General features: G+C 42.5%; 1 protein-coding gene across 2 annotated transcripts in view; it reads right to left on the reverse strand.

Moving 5' to 3' along the window:
- LOC127574282 (microtubule cross-linking factor 1) overlaps positions 1-18021 on the reverse strand; it is a 166546-nt gene that overhangs the window by 126249 nt on the left and 22276 nt on the right. For both annotated transcript variants that reach the window (XM_052023159.1, XM_052023160.1), the window contains exon 3: positions 16393-16551. In XM_052023159.1, the coding sequence (XP_051879119.1) occupies positions 16393-16551 (159 nt within the window). The remainder of the gene's footprint in view (positions 1-16392; positions 16552-18021) is intronic.

The raw sequence follows: 18021 nt of genomic DNA on the forward strand, positions 1-18021 counted from the left end.
TCCTTCTCCTGAACCTCCTCTGGACTCTTTCCAGAGCCAGCACATCTTTCCTTAGTTACGGGGTCCAAAATTGCTCACAATATTTCGGCCAATGTCGGACTCACAGATCCTACCACAGACCAGCCCGGAGGTACCTGATGGGGTGGGTGGTTAACTTGTGAAGTGGTCTGCCCCTTCTGCCATTTAACCTGGGCTTCTGTCTCTTGAGGTTCTCAGTGCCATGCAGAACCATCTTGTAGGATAATTTCTGGTCACCTCACTACGGGAAGGAAGTGGAAGCCATAGAAAGGGTGCAGAAGAGATTTACAAGGATGTTGCCTGGATTGGGGTGTATGCCTTATGAAAAGAGGTTGAGTGAATTCGGCCTTTTCACCTTGGAGCGACGGTGGATGAGAGGTGACCTGATAGAGGTGTAGAAGATGATAAGAGGCATTGATCATGTGGATAGTCAGAGGCTTTTTCCCAGGGCCGAAATGGTTGCCACAAGAGGACATAGGTTTAAGGTGCTGGGGTGTAAGTACAGAGGAGATGTCAGGGGTAAGTTTTTTACTCCGAGAGTGGTGAGTGCGTGGAACCGGCTGCCGGCAACGGTGGTGGAGGTGGATACAATAGGGTCATTTAAGAGACTTTTGGATAGGTACATGGAGCTGAGAAAATAGAGGGCTATGGGTAAGCCTAGTAATTTCTAAGATAGGGACATGTTCGGCACAACTTTGTGGGCCTAAGGGCCTGTATTGTGCTGTAGGTTTTCTATGTTTCTAATTTCACCTCAGCTGGTCAGCTCAGATAAGAATCCACACCCATTTTGTATGCTGTTTCATGGGCAAATTCCTCCACCAACACCGCGTCCCACCAGCCCCCATGAAAAAAATCAAAGTTAGACAATCAGGAAAGTGAAATACCTGACCCAACAAACTATCAGTGGGTAGCATTTATCTAATTTATGATTCACTTTAAATCATTTGTTTGCCCATAGATAATATAACACATCCTGGAGTGTGAGCATTAAGAGGGGTACCTGCTGCTGAAAGCCCAGTGAATAATAATGGTAGAAAAAGCTGATATGCTCCTAACAGACGAAGTTCAGGTACTCCCGTGGGGAAACAAATTCACAGCACGGTGAGGAAGTGCTTTAACCTTGCCTCGTTTTCAACTCGGATACAAGGCCCAGAGGGAGATGAACAAAGGAATCCTCTGCTCACCCAATCCACTCTGACTTACCTCTGCAAGAGTGCAAGAAAAGGAAAATTATAAAAAGTCTGCTTCACATGCTGTCAGCTGAATTACCACAAAGCACATTTATAGCAGCCATCTCTTTCCACAAACCTGTCATCTTGTGGAAGTGAATAACATGTGTTATTTTAGTGAACTATCATTTGTTGCTTCGCCCTAATTATCCCTAAGAATGCCTCATCATACTGCTGTCCTATCACGGTCCCACTATCGAGTTGGCCCTATCGCAGTCACATCATGCTGGTCCCAACACAACCACTGTAGTCCCGGCCCCATCGCAGTCACGCTGTAGTCCCGGCCCCATCGCAGTCACGCTGTAGTCCCTGGCGCATCGCAGTCACGCTGTAGTCCCGGGCGCATCGCAGTCACGCTGTAGTCCCGGCCCCATCGCAGTCACGCTGTAGTCCCTGGCGCATTGCAGTCACGCTGTAGTCCCTGGCGCATCGCAGTCACGCTGTAGTCCCGGTCCCATCACAGTCACACCACAGTGTTGGTCCTACTATGGTCACACCATAACATTGTCTCTATCACAGTCACACTGTAGTGCTGGCCTTATCCCAGTCACATTATAGTGTTGATCCTATCAGTCACAGTATAGAGGTGGCCTTACTGAATCACAATATAATGCCGTCCCTAGCACAGTCACACTATAGTGTTGTCCCTACCACAGTCACACAATGGTCACTGTAGACCTGTGGTGCTGTAAGATAGGCTTTTCCAAGATTTTAGACCTGTGACGATTAAGGTATGTATTGCTACACCTTAATCATCACAGGGCTAAAACTTTGGAACACCCTACCTTACAGCACCACGGTAAGATGCGGTGATTCTTACAAAGAAACGTTGGCAAGTTCCTGTGATACCTCTTGTAGATGTTATAGGCCACAGCTATGTTGCAGTGTTGGTGAAGGGAGTGAACATAACTGTAGTTCCTCATCCCAGGAACCATTCTCATAAATCTCCTCTGGACCATCTCCAATGCCTCTGCATTCTTCCTGTAATAGGCCGACCAGAATTGAACATAATACTCCAGCTGAGACCGGGCCAATGTTTTATAAAGGTTCAGGAGGATTTCCCTGCTTTTATACTCTGTGTCTCCATTAATAAAGGCTAGGACTGTGCATACTTTATTAACCACTTTCTCAACCTCTCTTGCCAATTTAAATGACTCGTGCACCCATATGCCCAGGTACCTCTGATCTTCTACCCCTTTCAGAACAGGATTCTTTATTGCAATATCGCATCTCCTCATTCTTCCTGTCAAAGCACACCACCTCACATTTCTCTGTATTAAACTTGATTTGCCATGTATTAAACCAGCCAGGTATACCCTACTGCATTCCCACACCGTCTTCTTCACAGTTCACAATGGGCAGGCACGGTAGTGTAGCGGTTGGCGTAACGCTTTACAGCACCAGTGACCCGGGTTCAATTCCAGCCACTGTCTGTAAGGAGTTTGTAGGTTCTCCCCGTGTCTTGGTGGGTTTCCTCTGGGTGCTCCGGTTTCCTCCCACTTTCCAACGATGTACGGTTAGGAAGTTGTGGGCATGCTATGTTGGTGCTGGAAGCGTGGCGACACTTGCAGGCTGCCCCCAGAACACTAAGCAAAAGATGTATTTCACTGTGTGTTTCAATGTACATGTGACTAATAAAGATATACTGTATATATTATTATACAATACTGCCTAGTTTTATGTCATCCACAAATTTAGAAATTGTGGTTTGCACGCCCAAGTCTAAGTCATTAATGTAGTTCAATAAAAGCAATGGCCCTAATACTAGTCCCCATGGAGGCCACTATTCACCTTCCTCCAGCCTGAGAAGCAATCATTCACTGCAACCCTCTGTTGTCTGTTACTTAGCCAACTTCATATCCAGGCTACCAATGTTCCTTATATGCCACATGTTTCAACCTGCTGATAAGTCTGTTGTGTGGCACTCTCTCAAAAGTGCACACCATATTAATTGTGTTACCCTCAGCAACTCCAGCCATTACCTCATCAAAATATTCAATCAAATATGTAAGAGCCATAGAGCACAGAAACAGGCCCCCTGGTCCAACTCATCTGCCAATCAAGTTGCCTAAATAAGCTAGTCCCAGTTGCCTGCATTTGCCCCATATCCCTCTAAATCTTCCCTATCCATGTAACTGTCCAAATGCCTTTTAAATGTTGTACTTGTATCTGCCTCAACCACTTCCTCTGGCAGCTCGTTCCACATATTCACCAACCTCTGTGTGAAAAAGTTGCCCCTCAGGTCCCCTCTCATTTTATACTTACACCCTCTAGTTTTGGACTCCCCAACCCTGTGGAAAAGACTTTGGCTATTCACCTTATCTATACTTATGACTTTATAAACCTCTATAAGGTCACCCTTCAGCCTCCTACGCTCAGGGGTAAAAGCCTGAGCCTTTCCAGCCTCTCCTTTTAAACCAAGCTCTCCAGTAACATCTTTGTAAATCTTTTTTTTACCCTCTCCAGTTTAATGACATTCTTCCCAGAGCAAGGAAACTGGAACTGTATACAGTACTCCAAATGTGGGCTTACCAACATCTTGGTTTTGGTATTGGTTTTGGTTTATTATTGTCACTTGTACCAAGGTACAGTGAAAAGCTTGTCTTACAAACCGATGTCCCAACTTCTGCACTCAATATTCTGACATGATTTAAACCTGATTTGCTCTTAACAAATCCTTGCAGGCCTACCTTAATTAATCCACTTTCCTCCATAACTATTAATCCTATCTCTGCCCTGCAATATTTCCTTTTCCTTCTCGAATACCTTCACATGAACCCCCTCCCTCCTTTTGTCTGTTTAACTTTTCTACCTTTTGATTTTACCCTCAAATTCTTTTCTCTGCCAAACTAGTTTAAAGTCTCCCCAACAGTGTCCACAGGCTCCCCCACACTGACATTCCTGTTGAGGTGCAACCCATCTGGCTTCTATTTCCCCCCAAAAATGTCCCATCGAGCATCTAAAGTTCTCCCTTCGGCACCATCTCCACTTTTGACTATATGACAAATGGAAGGTCACTTATGAAACAGCTGAAGATGGCATACCCTAGACCAATGACCTAAGGGATTCCTGGGATTGGGATATTTGGCTTCCAATAACCTCAACCATGCTTCTTTGTGCAACCTCTGACTCCAGTGGGGATTTTTTCTTGAGATTACCATTAACTTCAATTTTCCTTGGGCTCTTTGATGCTACACTGATTGAAATGCTGGAAATCAGCTCTTTTGACCATGTTTTGACCAAGGCTGTGATGAGGTCTAGAGTGGTCCTGGCAGAACCCAAACCCATCAGTAAGTACTATCAAAAATGCATTGGTTCCAGGTAAGCCCACCTGTAGCATAGATTGTGAAGGCTATCCTTAGCTTTCACTAATGTACTGACTTACCTTTAATTAATATTAGAATTGAAAACTCAAATGGGATAAATGTAATTCTATTGGAATGGACAGGAGTGGTCTCTGGAACCATATGGAGAACAAGAGCCCTGCATTAAGATTCCTCTCCACTGTTTCTCAGACTGTCAATAACTTTGTTTTCCAACATAGTCTAATGAGCATATGGATTGGGAGCAAGAATAGGCCACTTGGCCTCGAGTCTGCTCTGCTATTCGGTTAAATTATGGCTGATCTGACTGTAACCTCAACTCTGTATTCCCATTTACCCATGGTAGCATTTCACCATTTTGCTTATCAGGAAAATATCTGGTTCAATGAGAAGTGCAATCTCACAAGCAATGGATCAAATCTTCAGCCTGACCATGTCTAGTTGTGAATGGTGGTGGACAATTAAAAAATAACAGGAGTGTCCTAGGCCAAACCATCTTCAGCTGCTTCATCGATGACCTTCCTTCCACTATGTCAGAAGTGGGGATGTTCGCTGATGAACGCACAATTTTCAATTCTATTCAGAACTTAGCAAACGAAGCATTTCTGCAATAATACTGAGATAACATTCAGTCATGGGTTGGTAAGTGGCAAGTTAAATTCATGTTATTAAATTCCAGGCAATGTCTATCTCCAACCAGAGACAGCTTACCCACCTAGCTTTGACATTCAATGGCACCACTATCATTGTATCCCCCACCTTCAATGTCCTGTGGGTCACCATTAACCACACGCTCAACTGGACCAGCCACACAAGTACAGTAGCTACAAGAGCAGGCCAAAGGTCAGGAAGGTTGCAGCAAAAGATTCACCTCCTGACACCCAATGTCTTTCCACTATCTATAAAGCACAAGCCAGGAGTGCGATGGAATACTATACACTTGCCCCAATAACTCTCAAGAAATTCATCACCATCCAGGACTGGGCTGTGGTTTCTCTCTTTATTCAATCCTTCCTTCCTCTATCTTCTCTGCTACTGAAAACCAACTTGTTTTTCTCTCTCTCCCAGCTTTGACAAAAGGTCCTGGATCCACCCACAGATACTTCCAACATTTACTGCTTATTGAGTCACAGAGTCATAAAGAGATACAGCACGGAAACAGGCTCTTCTGCCCACAAAGTCCGTGCTGACCATCAACCACCCATTTGCACTAAGCCTACATTAATCCCATTTTGTTTTATTCTCCCGACATTTTCATCAACTCCCCCTAGACTCTACCACTCACCAACACACTAGGGGCAATTTACAGTGGCTGATTAACTGACCAACCCACACATCTTTGGGATATGGGAGAAAACAGTATTCAGGATCTTTTCCTTTATTGGTTGATGCACAGAATATAAGAGCAGGGAGATTATGCCAGAACTTTATAAAAGTTGAGCTACAGTCTGAGAACTTATCACATTACAGAAGAATGGGAAGAGATGTGGAAGGAAACCAGAGCATCTGGAGGAAGCCCACGTGGTCACGGGGAGAAGTTGATCAACATAGATATTGATTAGTTATCTTGCAGGAGATGGCCAGGAATGGGAGACACCAGTAAAGAGGAAAACATGTGTAGGCTGGGTTGTTTTCTTTAGAACAAAGGAAGCTAAAGGAAAATTTAACCAAGAAATATAACATTATGAAAGACCTGGATAAGATGAACGGAAAGGACCTATTTCCTTTGGCAGTGAGGCCAACAAAAGCACTATGATCTTCTCTATGTGCCCAACTTGAATTACTACTACACAATGATCCTGGATGGTGAATTACAATGTCATACTCCTCTTCCCACAAACATCACCTTATCTTTCTCTCTTCTACTGTCCATCTTTCCCACCTTTAATGATGTGAAAACTCTGAGCTCTAAAATTTAAATTACCTGTGCATCAATTCCTTCTCAGGCCTGCCTGAGCACATAGCTTCTCTTCCCCCATCTTCTGAATGGCCCTTCCAAGAGGTATCTTATCTACAAGGTAATTAAATAATATCTATGTTGATCAACTTCTCCCCACAACCACGTGAGCTTCCTCTAGATGCTCTGGTTTCCTTCCACATCCCAAAGACGTGCGAGTTGGTAGGTTAATTGGCCACTGTAATGTGCAGATGAGTCACAGAATCCAGGATGAATTGATGGGAACATGGGGAGAATAAAATAGGATTGGCATAGGTTGGTGCTTGATGGTCGGCAGACTCAGTGGACTGAAGGACCTGCTTCCGTGCTGTAAGCCTGTGATTCTATCTTCTGTCTTGCTCTAAGCACTGAAACCATTCTGACAAAAAGTATCAATATTGTCCAATTGTGACTGTGTTTCAACATTTGTCTCAATGACTGTGATGTGGTCAACAATTCCTTTATCAAGAATTGCCTCTCCTCCATGTCTGCAGGATGCACTGTTCTCAGAAGACTTCACTAGCAGTAGCTTCCCCTCCCATTATCGCTGGAGTAGCCCAAGGTTCATGGCTTCACCTACAATTCACCCTTTAGTGTCTTCATCCAAGTGGTCAATTTCCACCTGCATGTTGAACGACACCACTTCTACAGCAGCTCCTTCAACCCCACACCTATCTGTGTGGAAGAACATTTTGTCCAAAACCTAGTTCTGAATTTTTTCCAAAGACTGAAGTTATTTGGCAACTCAAAATGGCCCTCGCTGCCAATCAATGGATAAAAGAGTCAACCTTCCCAAAGAGATTCCATCGCCATTGAAATCTCCGTCCATGCTTCTCACTACCAGGCTTGAAAATTCCTTGGTAACCTCCTGGTTTCTACACTGGATAACCTCTAAATCATTGAAAACTCCATCTGCTTCCTGATCCATACAAAGGGCCTACACAATAACACTCCAGTCTTTAGTAAATGCCTCCTGCACTCTCAATGTATTGAACCTTACCATTCCTTGATGGACAGGTTACCCTGCCCCTGAAACCTTCTCTTGTTGTCTGACTCTGGCACTCTGAGCCTTCGGCCCTCCTCTCTGAAAACAGCTGCACAATTGCTATTACTTTACTACCTATCTCCCCCTTTTCTCAGGCATGCTTTCAGTCACCTTTTGATAATTCATTCAGACAAGAGCCATTAACATTGGCAATAACCATCTCCAACAAGAGAGAGCAAAAAGCAAACTGCTGGAGGAACTCAGGGGGTCAAGCAGCATCTGTGATGTGACAGAGGCTGCCTAACCTGCTGAGTTCATCCAGCAGTCTGTTTTTTTTGCTCCAGATTCCAGCATCTGTCTCTTGCGTCTCCAACAAGACAGAGTCTACCCACTACCCTTGACATTACAATTGCCGATCACCCATCATCAACATCCTGGGGAATAACCAATGACCAGAAACTGAACTGGACTGGCCACATAATTAATTTCATTACATCCTAAAGTGAATTCTGGACTCTCCAACTCAGCATCTACACTGTTGAGCCCTCTCAAAATTTTGCATGGTTTACTGAGATCACCTCTCATTCTCCTAAACTTGAGTAAGTATGGTCACAAGATCACAAGACAAGGGAGCAGAAGCAGGCCATTCGGCCCATCGAGTCTGCTCCAAGGAAAAGGGAAAAAAGAAATGAGAAATGGGGAATGGGGTGGGGAGACAAAAAAAAACCTATTCTAATCCCAATTTCCGGCCTTATCCCCATATCCCTTGATACCCTGACTATTTAGATATCTATCTATCTCCTCCTTGAACGCCCCTACTGATCTGGCCTCCACTGCTGTACGTGGCAAGGAGTTCCACAAATTCACCACCCTCTGGCTAAAGAAATTTCTCCTCATCTCTGTTCTGAAACTGTTCCCTCTAATTCTAAGATTGTGCCCTCTGGTCCTGGACTCACCCACCAAGGGAAACAGCCTAGCCACATCTACTCTGTCCTTTCCTATCAACATTTTAAATGTCGCTATGAGGTCCCCTCTCATTCTTCTGTACTCCAGTGAGTACAGTCCAAGAGCCGACAAACACTCATCATACGTAAGCCCTTTCATTCCTGGAATCATCCTCGTAAATCTCCTCTGAACACTCTCCACCGTCAGCACAGCCTTCCTAAGATGTGGGGCCCAAAACTGCGCACAGTATTCCAAATGAGGCCTCACTAGTGCCCCGTAGAGCCTCATCAACATTTCCTTACTTTTATACACTATACCTCTCGAAATGAATGCCAACATAGCATTCGCTTTCTTTACCACCGATCCGACCTGGTGGTTAACCTTTAAGGTATCCTGCACGAGTACTCCCAAGTACCTTTGTACTTCCATACTTTGAATTTTCTCTCCTTTTAGATAATAATCTGCCCGCTTATTTCTGCTTCCAAAGTGTACAACTGCACATTTCTCAACATTGAATCTCATCTGCCATTTCCTTGCCTATTCTCCTAAACTGTCTAGGTCCCTCTGCAACCTTCTTATCTCCTCAATACTCCCTACTCCTCCACCTATCTTGGTGTCATCCGCAAACTTAGCCACGAAACCATTTATTCCATCATCCAAATCGTTAATGTACAAGGTAAAAAGGAGCGGCCCCAACACCGACCCCTGCGGCACACCACTAGTAACCGGTAGCCAACCAGAACTAGATCCTTTTATTTCCACTCTTTGCTTCCTGCCAACCAGCCAATGCTCCACCCATTCTGTTATTCTACCTGTAATTTCATGACCTCTCATCTTACTAATCAGTCTCTTGTGAGGCACCTTATTGAAGGCCTTTCGAAAGTCTAAATACACAACATCTACCGCCTCTCCCTTATCCACCCTACCTGTGATTTCTTCAAAAAACTCCAATAGGTTGGTCAGGCAGGATCTTCCCTTCACAAAACCATGTTGGCTAGGACCTATCTTGCCTTGCACCTCTAGGTATTCCGTAACCCCATCCTTGAGGATAGATTCCAATAACTTTCCCACCACTGACGTCAGACTAATAGGTCTGTAATTTCCTTTATGCTGCCTCCCTCCTTTCTTATACAGCGGAACTACATTTGCGACCCTCCAGTCCTCCAGAACCATGCCAGAATCTATCGATTCCTGGAAAATTATCACCAATGCCTCCGCTATCTCTAAAGCCACCTCCTTCAGAACCCGGGGATGCACCTCATCTGGTCCGGGAGACTTTATCAGTCTTTAGCCCATTTAGTTTTCCTAGCACCTTCTCCCTAGTAATCTTAACTGAACTCAGTTCCATTTCGTGAGACTCCTGACTAACCGGTGAAGACCAATGCAAAATATTCATTCAATTCCTCTGCCATCTCTCTATCGTCCATTATAATATCTCCTGCACCGTTATCAATTGGTCCTATATCAACCCGTGTCTCTCTTTTACTCCTTATGTATTTTAAAAAACTCTTAGTATCCTTTCGAATGTTATCCGCCAACTTCCTTTCATAATTCATCTTTTCTTTCCCAATGACCTTCTTAGTTTCTCTCTGCAGGTTTTTAAAAGCTTCCCAGTCTTCTGTTTTCCCACTAATTTTTGCTTCTTTGTACGCTGCCCCTTTTGCTTTTATTTTAGCCTTCACCTCTCTTGTTATCCACATTTGTGCCTTTTTTCCATTCAAAGCCTTTTTTCTCGGAATATATCTCTCCTGCATTTTCCTTATTTCCTGTAGAAATTCCTTCCATTTCTCCTCTGCCATCCCTCCAGTTAGCTTACTCTTCCAATCAATTTGGGCCAACTCCTCTCTCATACCATTGTAATTTCCTTTGTTCCACTGAAATATCGATACGCCAGTTATCAGCTTCTCCTTCTCAAACTTGAAACTGAACTCAATCATATTGTGATCACTGGTTCCCAGTGGTTCCTTTACCTTTAGTTCCCTAATCACCTCCGGTTCATTACACAGCACCCAATCCAAAACAGCCGATCCCCTGGTGGGCTCATCAACAAGTTGCTCCAGAAAAACGTCCCTTAGACATTCCACAAACTCACTCTCCTGAGTTTTACTGCCTTGCTGGATTTCCCAGTCCACCTTCATGTTAAAATCCCCCATAATTATCTTCACATTGTCACTCTGGCATGCTTTTTCTATCTCAAACTGCAACTTATCATCCACTTCCTGACTGCTATTAGGTGGCCTATATATGACTGCTACTATTGTCCTTTTACCCTTGCTATTTCTTAGCTCCACCCATAAGGATTCCACCTCCTCTGGCCCAATGTCCTTTCTTTCTATTGATTTTATATCACTACTAACCATCATGGCCACACCTCCCCCTCTGCCTACCCGCCTATCCTTCCTATACACTGTGTACCCCGGACATTCAGTTCCCAATCACATCCATCATGAAGCCATGACTCGGTGATTGCCAAAATGTCATATTTATTAACCTGTAGTTGTGCCACTAGGTCATCTACTTTATTCCTAATGCTACGTGCATTTAAATATAGTACGTTTAGTCCGGTATCTGCTATTGATTTTGTTGTACTTCTATTGTTCAGCAGATTATCCTGACTTTTCACTTGTCTATCCTTCTTACCATCTTCACTACATACTATCTTAGACATGTTCCTATATACCTCATCCTCTATCCTAACATTCTGTATCCTAACATCCTGATTTGTTGTAGTTCTATTATTCAGCAAATTATCCTGACTTCTTACCTGCCAGTCCTTCTTGCCATCCTCATTGGACTTGTTTCTATAAACTTCCTCCCTTGTAACCTAACATCCTGGTTTCCATCCCCCTGCCAGATCAAGCTTCCTCAATTGTTCTTCGTAGGTGAACATGTTCATGCCAAAAATCAATCTTTGAAACATACACTAAAAGCCTCCCATAAAATGGGGCCTCTTATTTATTTACCCCCTACTTTGACAGCTTTGGAGATTTTACCCTGGTCTCACCCAATGCTATTGGATATAAACCTGGAAGTTTGTCTGCTTTGACACCCTTGTACAATCTAGGACCTGTGCTCTGCTGAAAAGGACAGTAGATTTCTACCAAAAATTAGAATGAAAATCTCCTGAATTTGTACTCACTCTTACTTTTGTGGGTGGAGATTTATTTTACAAAGGTGAAATATACCTCCCCACTCATCAACACAAAATAACAGCTTTTCTTTAAGTGCTCATTTTAACAAAGGAAATATGCCAGTGCATGTGATTCAAGCTCATTAGGTTTGATTATAAAAATTCATGTAACTAACTCTTCTCTTGGGAATCATTCCAGGAAATTATCGTTTAGTAGGTTAAATGCTTTTAGTTTGACCTTGTTTGAATCCTAAGGGAGTCAAACTTCATAGATTATCCTGTTATTTTCACACTGCAATCCAGTAAGTCACGCCACATGTATGTACAGTCCAGGGCTCAACTATTATAATTATCATGGTCTGTTCACCTAAATCTGTGTCCTTTTGGGAAGTTAGAAGAGGAACCTTTAAGCCACCAAGAGAAAAAAGGAAAAAAGAATAAGTTACAGCAAAATAAACCAATTCTTCCAGCAATAACCCAAACAAACAGGAGACTGGCTATATCAGTAAATCTGAAGGCAATGATGCAAAATACTGCAATTTCACCAACAGGTATCATCACACTGAAGCTGCCAAAGTGCTCAGGTATCACCTCACTGTCAAGATATTTGATTAAAAGTCATCAAATAATTTCAACTATGTAGGGTAACTATCTTAAAGTCACAAATATTACTGTACAGAAATCTGATTTTAAAATCAAAATGTTACCACAATTAGCAGAAATTGAATTCTAAAGGCACAGGTAAAAAGCTTATCTGAATGGTGACAGATTGCAGAATTCTGAGATAGAACATAGAATACTACAGGCCCTTCGGCCCACAATGTTGTGCCGACATTTTATCCTGCTCTAACCCTTCCCTCCCACATAGCTCCCCATTTCATAGCTTGCCCTGAGGAATCAGGGTGTCCTAGTGGGTGGTTCGCAGAAGGCTAGTCTGCAGGTACTACGGGTAATTAGAAAGGTTACCTGCCTCTGCCACCTCCTCTGGCAGCTCATTCCACATACCCACCACCCTCTGTGTGAAAAACTCACTTGTCAGATCTCCGTTAAATCTTTCCCCTCTCACCTTAAACCTATGCCCTTTAGATTTAGCTCTCTTACCCTGGAAAAAAGACTGTGACTCCCTGCACTCCAAGGGATGCATGCAGCCAGATCTCCTGTACATGTTGCTGAGAAAGGACTCACACTTGTCGTAGAGGCTTGCTTTAAGGATTGTTATTGTTTATTCCTAGGCGAATTGAATACGAAAGTAAGGAGGTTATGCTTCGGTTATATAGGATGCTGCTGAGACCACATCTGGAGTACTTTGTATAATATTGCTCTCTTTGTTTGTGGAAGGATATTAATGTGTTGGAAGCAGTTCAGTGAACGTTTATTAGATTAATACCTGAAATTGTCACATTGTATGGGGCAAAGCTTTAGCCACTCATGTTCGGAGGAGTGAAAGGGGACTTGACTGAAACATCAGATAGAATCATGAAGAGATCCTGAGGGGTTTTGAATGAGTGGATGTGGAAAGGCTGCCTCCTCTTGTAGAACCTAGAACATTTTATCCATTTAAAACATGAAGGGACATGAGTCTCCGGAATTTTCTTCCTCAGAGAGTGGTGAAAAAGTAAAAATACTTTTTAGGCCAAAGTGGATAGATATTTGAAAAGGGGTGAAAGGTCACTGTGGGTAGATGGGAATGTGGAGTCGAAGTTACAATAGATTAACTATGATCTTACTAAATGAGCAGGCTTGAGGGACCAAGTAGCCTACTTCTGCTACTAATTTGTATGTGTCACCACAGTGAGCAGGAATCTGGTTGGAAGTGTAATGGTAACTATGCCCCGGCAAAGATTTTGGTGCAAAACTGATGAATATAGAAGCAAATTATGCAACATAGTCCTGAGACAACAGACACACATCACAGAAAATGAATCGCAGGTGTAAAATGGTACAAAACATTCAGGACATGCAGCATTAACTTCTGTTGGGAAAGACTTATTTTCTTTCCCACTGAAACTTTAAGAGGAAAGTAAAATAAATATGACAAAATTCCACAGTTTTCTTGTCTATATGCAGGAGTTTTGAGAGGCCAGGGTTGAAAAAGACAACACTGGAGTCTGTAATAGTCTGACTGGGCCCTTTAAAACTTATCTTGAATGAAGTGGTGTGAAAATAGACATTAAATTTTCCCTTATCAGCATATTTTTGACAGTATTGTGCTGTAAAATGATACAGCTAAAATGTGCAGAATGCTCAGCAGGCTTGTTTAATGTACAGACATTAAACAGCAGCGCTGAATTAAATAAGAAAAGGGTCCAAGGCCAGAACAATTGGCTGATTGGTCAGATCCACAGAACACATATCTCTCTCCCCCAAGTGCAGGACTGAACCGCACATTATCAAAACACAACAGACCTGGTCTGGGAAAAAAAACAAGTCATAGTGGCAGGATAATACTTCTATATGATATTTCACAACAAAAACCCCAAATGGGTTTTGTCTAACTAAAATGACAGAGTAATAAGAATAAAAACTGCATGTGTGAGAAGGTGCTTGCAAAAATATTAACAGTAAAAGTGAAGAAACAAAGACAGCAGTGTCAGATTAAAATCAGAGGTACCTTCAAATGCCACTAGACTACGAGCCCATGTCCTTGGACACCTCTAGGATACCACCTTTGGATTGTACTAGTTCATGGGATACATATTGTATTCAGGATGATGATTGGGATCATGAGAATAAATGGTGGATTTTTTTTCGGTTTCATGTGGAATCTATCCATGTACAGTGGAGTACGATGAAAGGGTATGGACAGGAAGTGTTAACTTTGTTTCTGTCTCCACAGCTGCTGTCTGACCTGTTGAGTATTTCTAGCATTTGCTTTTATTTCAGATTTTCCAGCATCTGTGTGTTTTGCTCAACACTTGCTGTCTACCTGGTAAAGGCTGTGTTTGACAGTTGTCTAATGGCAAATAAATGGCTCTCCTTCTTACAGCAGCACAGAAGCTGAAGAGATAGGGAAGTCAGTATGAGAATGCAGCAGTTCTAAAATGATCCATTTGCAAATGGAAGACAAACTGAGTCAAAGCTCTACGGATGTTTTAGCAAAAAAAGGCCTGAATTAAAGCCTTGACAAGGGAGAGTTGGTGGATATTATTTACTTGGATTTTCAGAAGGCCTTTGACGAGGTGCCGCACATGAGACTGCTAAACAAGATAGGAGCCCATGGTGTTAGAGGCAAGGTACAAGCATGGATAGAAGATTAGCTGACTGGCAGAAGTCAGAGAGTGGGGATAAAGGGGTCCTTTTCAGGACGGCTGCCAGTGACTAGTGGAGTTCCACAGGGGTCAGTGTTGGAACTACAACTTTTCACTTTATGTGTTAATGATCTGGACAAAGGAACTGTGGCCAAGCTCGCAGACAATACCAAGATAGGTGGAGGAACAGGTAGTGTCACGGAGGCAGGGAGTCTGCAGAAGGACTTGGACAGGTTGGGAGAGTGGGCAAAGAAGTGGCAGATGGAGTATAGCATAGGAAAGTGTGGGGTTACACACTTTGGCAGGAAGAATAAAGGTGTAGACTATTTTCAAAATGGGAAGAGAATTCATAAATTGGAGGTGCAAGAGGACTTGGGAGTCCTAGTTGAGGATTCCCTCAAGGTTAACTTGCGGGTTGAGTCAGTAATAAAGAAGATAAGTGCAATGTTAGTATTCATTTCGAGAGGACTACAGTATAAAAGCAAGGACGTACCGCTGAGGCTTTATATGGCATTAGTCAGACTGCATTTAGAATATTCTGAGCAATTTTGGGCCCCATATCTAAGAAGGGATGTGCTGGCCCTGGAGAAGGTTCAGAGGAGGTTCACAAGAATGATCCCAGGAATGAAAGGCTTAACATATGAGGAGCATTTGATGTCTCTGGGCCTGTACTCAATGGAGTTCAGAAGGATGAGGGGGTATCGCATTGAAACCTACCGGATACTGAAAGGCCTGGATAGATTGGATGTGGAGAGGATGTTTTTATTAGTAGGAGAGTCTAGGATCTGAGGGCACAGCCTCAGAATAAAGGGACGTCTCTTTCAAAGTGAAATGAGGAGGAATTTCTTCAGCCAGAGGGTGGTGAATCTGTGGAATTCATTACCACAGAGGGCTGTGGAGGCCAAGTTACTGGGTGTATTTAAGGCAGAGGTTGATAGATTCTTGATTGGTAAGGGGGTTAAGGGTGACGGGGAGAAGGCGGGAGAATGGGATTGAAAAAAAAGCAGCCATGATTGAATGGCAGAGCAGACGATGGCCAAATGGCCTGATTCTGCTCTTATATCTTATGTTCTTATGAATCCTAGAGGCCCATAAAAATACAGAGAAGTGTTGTAAACAGGTGTTAGCTGTTCACTTGTCACTGGGACTGCGCCCTCCCACTTGTCTACAACACCATGCTCTGACACCAGTCTCTGATTATATGAAGAAGCCAAAATACTTCTCTTCCAAGGCACATGGACAACTGCCAACAAACATAAACATCAGCTACATGGCTTTAGACGGGACACTGCTGGTTGCTTGCCCAGCCTGAACAGACCAGCGGCGTGCTTTCCTTTTTGCTGAGTTATACTAATTACTATTCCCCCACCTCTCCTTCCCTAAGCCCCATAATAGGAAGCCAGAAAAGTTCTGCAGACACAACAGAAAAGCTACGGTTACAACAGAGGAAATATTGCAACCCTCCCCTACAAAGTAAATCAGGGGGAAGAGGAATTTACAAAACTGACAGCAAGATAACTGATTGACTTCTGCACCATGCTGAATGATTAGTGTCTAAGCTCAGGACCCCCAGCTTACCTCTTTGATCCTGTCCAGTTCATTCTGCAATGCTTGTTTGGAGATTTCGACTTCAATGAGCCTTTGTCGAAGGGATTCGTTCTCATCTTCCACGTTGACGCGTTTTTCCTCAACGTTCTCCAGTTCGTGGTGCAGGCGCACAGACACATCTTTGGCAACCTGGAAACAGCAGGAGGATAAAATCAGAACAATTCTACATTTGGGCAAGTCCAGGAAAATTATACTTTAAAAAAAAACTCTTCAAGGCTCTGTAGGTAAATGAACTGCACGATGTGTCTGTTACATTCAAGGCAGGGTTGGGTGTCTGTGATTGAATTTCCTGCACAATGATTATTGACCAGGTTCAGAAACATAGAATTATCACTTTGTGACTCTGACTTGGTTGAGTTATCCGATGGCAATGCTCCTGTAATCATCCCCTCGGTAAACAAAAGACTTTTACTATTGAAAAATAGAAACCCGATTCATGCAACCCTATACTGCATTAATTTGGTGAAAAGAAGAGCTCTCTAAATTAACTTTCATTTATAATTTGTCAAGAATTTCTTTCTTATGCTCCTGGAGCACACTGGAAATCTTGTGGCCACACACACAAATGCACACTTACACACGCACACTTACACACTCATTTATACACACACACACGCTCACACAAAGGAATCTGTCTTGAGGCGTTTAATTTAAGAAAATTTATCAAGGAAACACTTAGCCCTCCCAGAATCCTTTCTTTCTTTTCCAATCTTTTTATTAATTTTCAAATTAATAAACATAACAAATAGTAATTATACATATGATACAAAGAGATCGGGATTACAATAATAAAAATTAATGTATACAGACACAAAGAGTAAAATGTGTAATCTGAACCTCCCAATCTCTTGATAATTGAGCACGAAAAAGATTTAAAAAGAAATTTGATTATATGAAAAAAAACCCAAACTAAGAAAAAGAACAATAACAAACCAAATAGTAATAATAAACAAAAACTAACCAAAAACTAAACAAAAGCTGGGCTGTCGTATTTCATCGATTAAAAACATTATTATGTCATTAACTCTGCTCCTCTATATTCGAATAGAAAGTTATTGAAAAGGATTCGGAAAAGGTCAGCTTACATCATATGAAAATGCTGAATAAATGGGCTCCAAGTTTCTTTAAATTTAACCAAAGGTTCCATAGTACCACTCCAATAATACCAATAATAAACCATTACCAATACCAATTTTTTCTAAGTTTAAGCATGTTATAGTTTGGGAAAACCATTGGAATGTAGTAGGGGGTTTAGGATCTTTCCATTTAAATAGAATGGATTTCCTGGCTATTAATGTAACAAATGCAATCATACGACAAGCTGAGGCAGATAAATGGCCAGAATCTATCATTGGTAACCCAAAAATTGCAGTAATAGGATGAGGTTGTAAATCAATACTCTATACCACTGAAATAATATCAAAAATGTCTTCCCAATATTTTTCCAAAAGAGGGCAGGACCAGAACATATGTGTCAGGGAAGCCACCTCAGAATTACATCCAGCACAGATAGGATTTATATGGTTATAAAAACGAGCTAACTTATCCTTAGACATATGGGTCCTAATGAACCACCTTAAACTGTATCAAAGAGTGTCT

This window comes from Pristis pectinata, chromosome 9 (genome assembly GCF_009764475.1).
Source record: "Pristis pectinata isolate sPriPec2 chromosome 9, sPriPec2.1.pri, whole genome shotgun sequence".
Taxonomy (NCBI): domain Eukaryota; kingdom Metazoa; phylum Chordata; class Chondrichthyes; order Rhinopristiformes; family Pristidae; genus Pristis; species Pristis pectinata.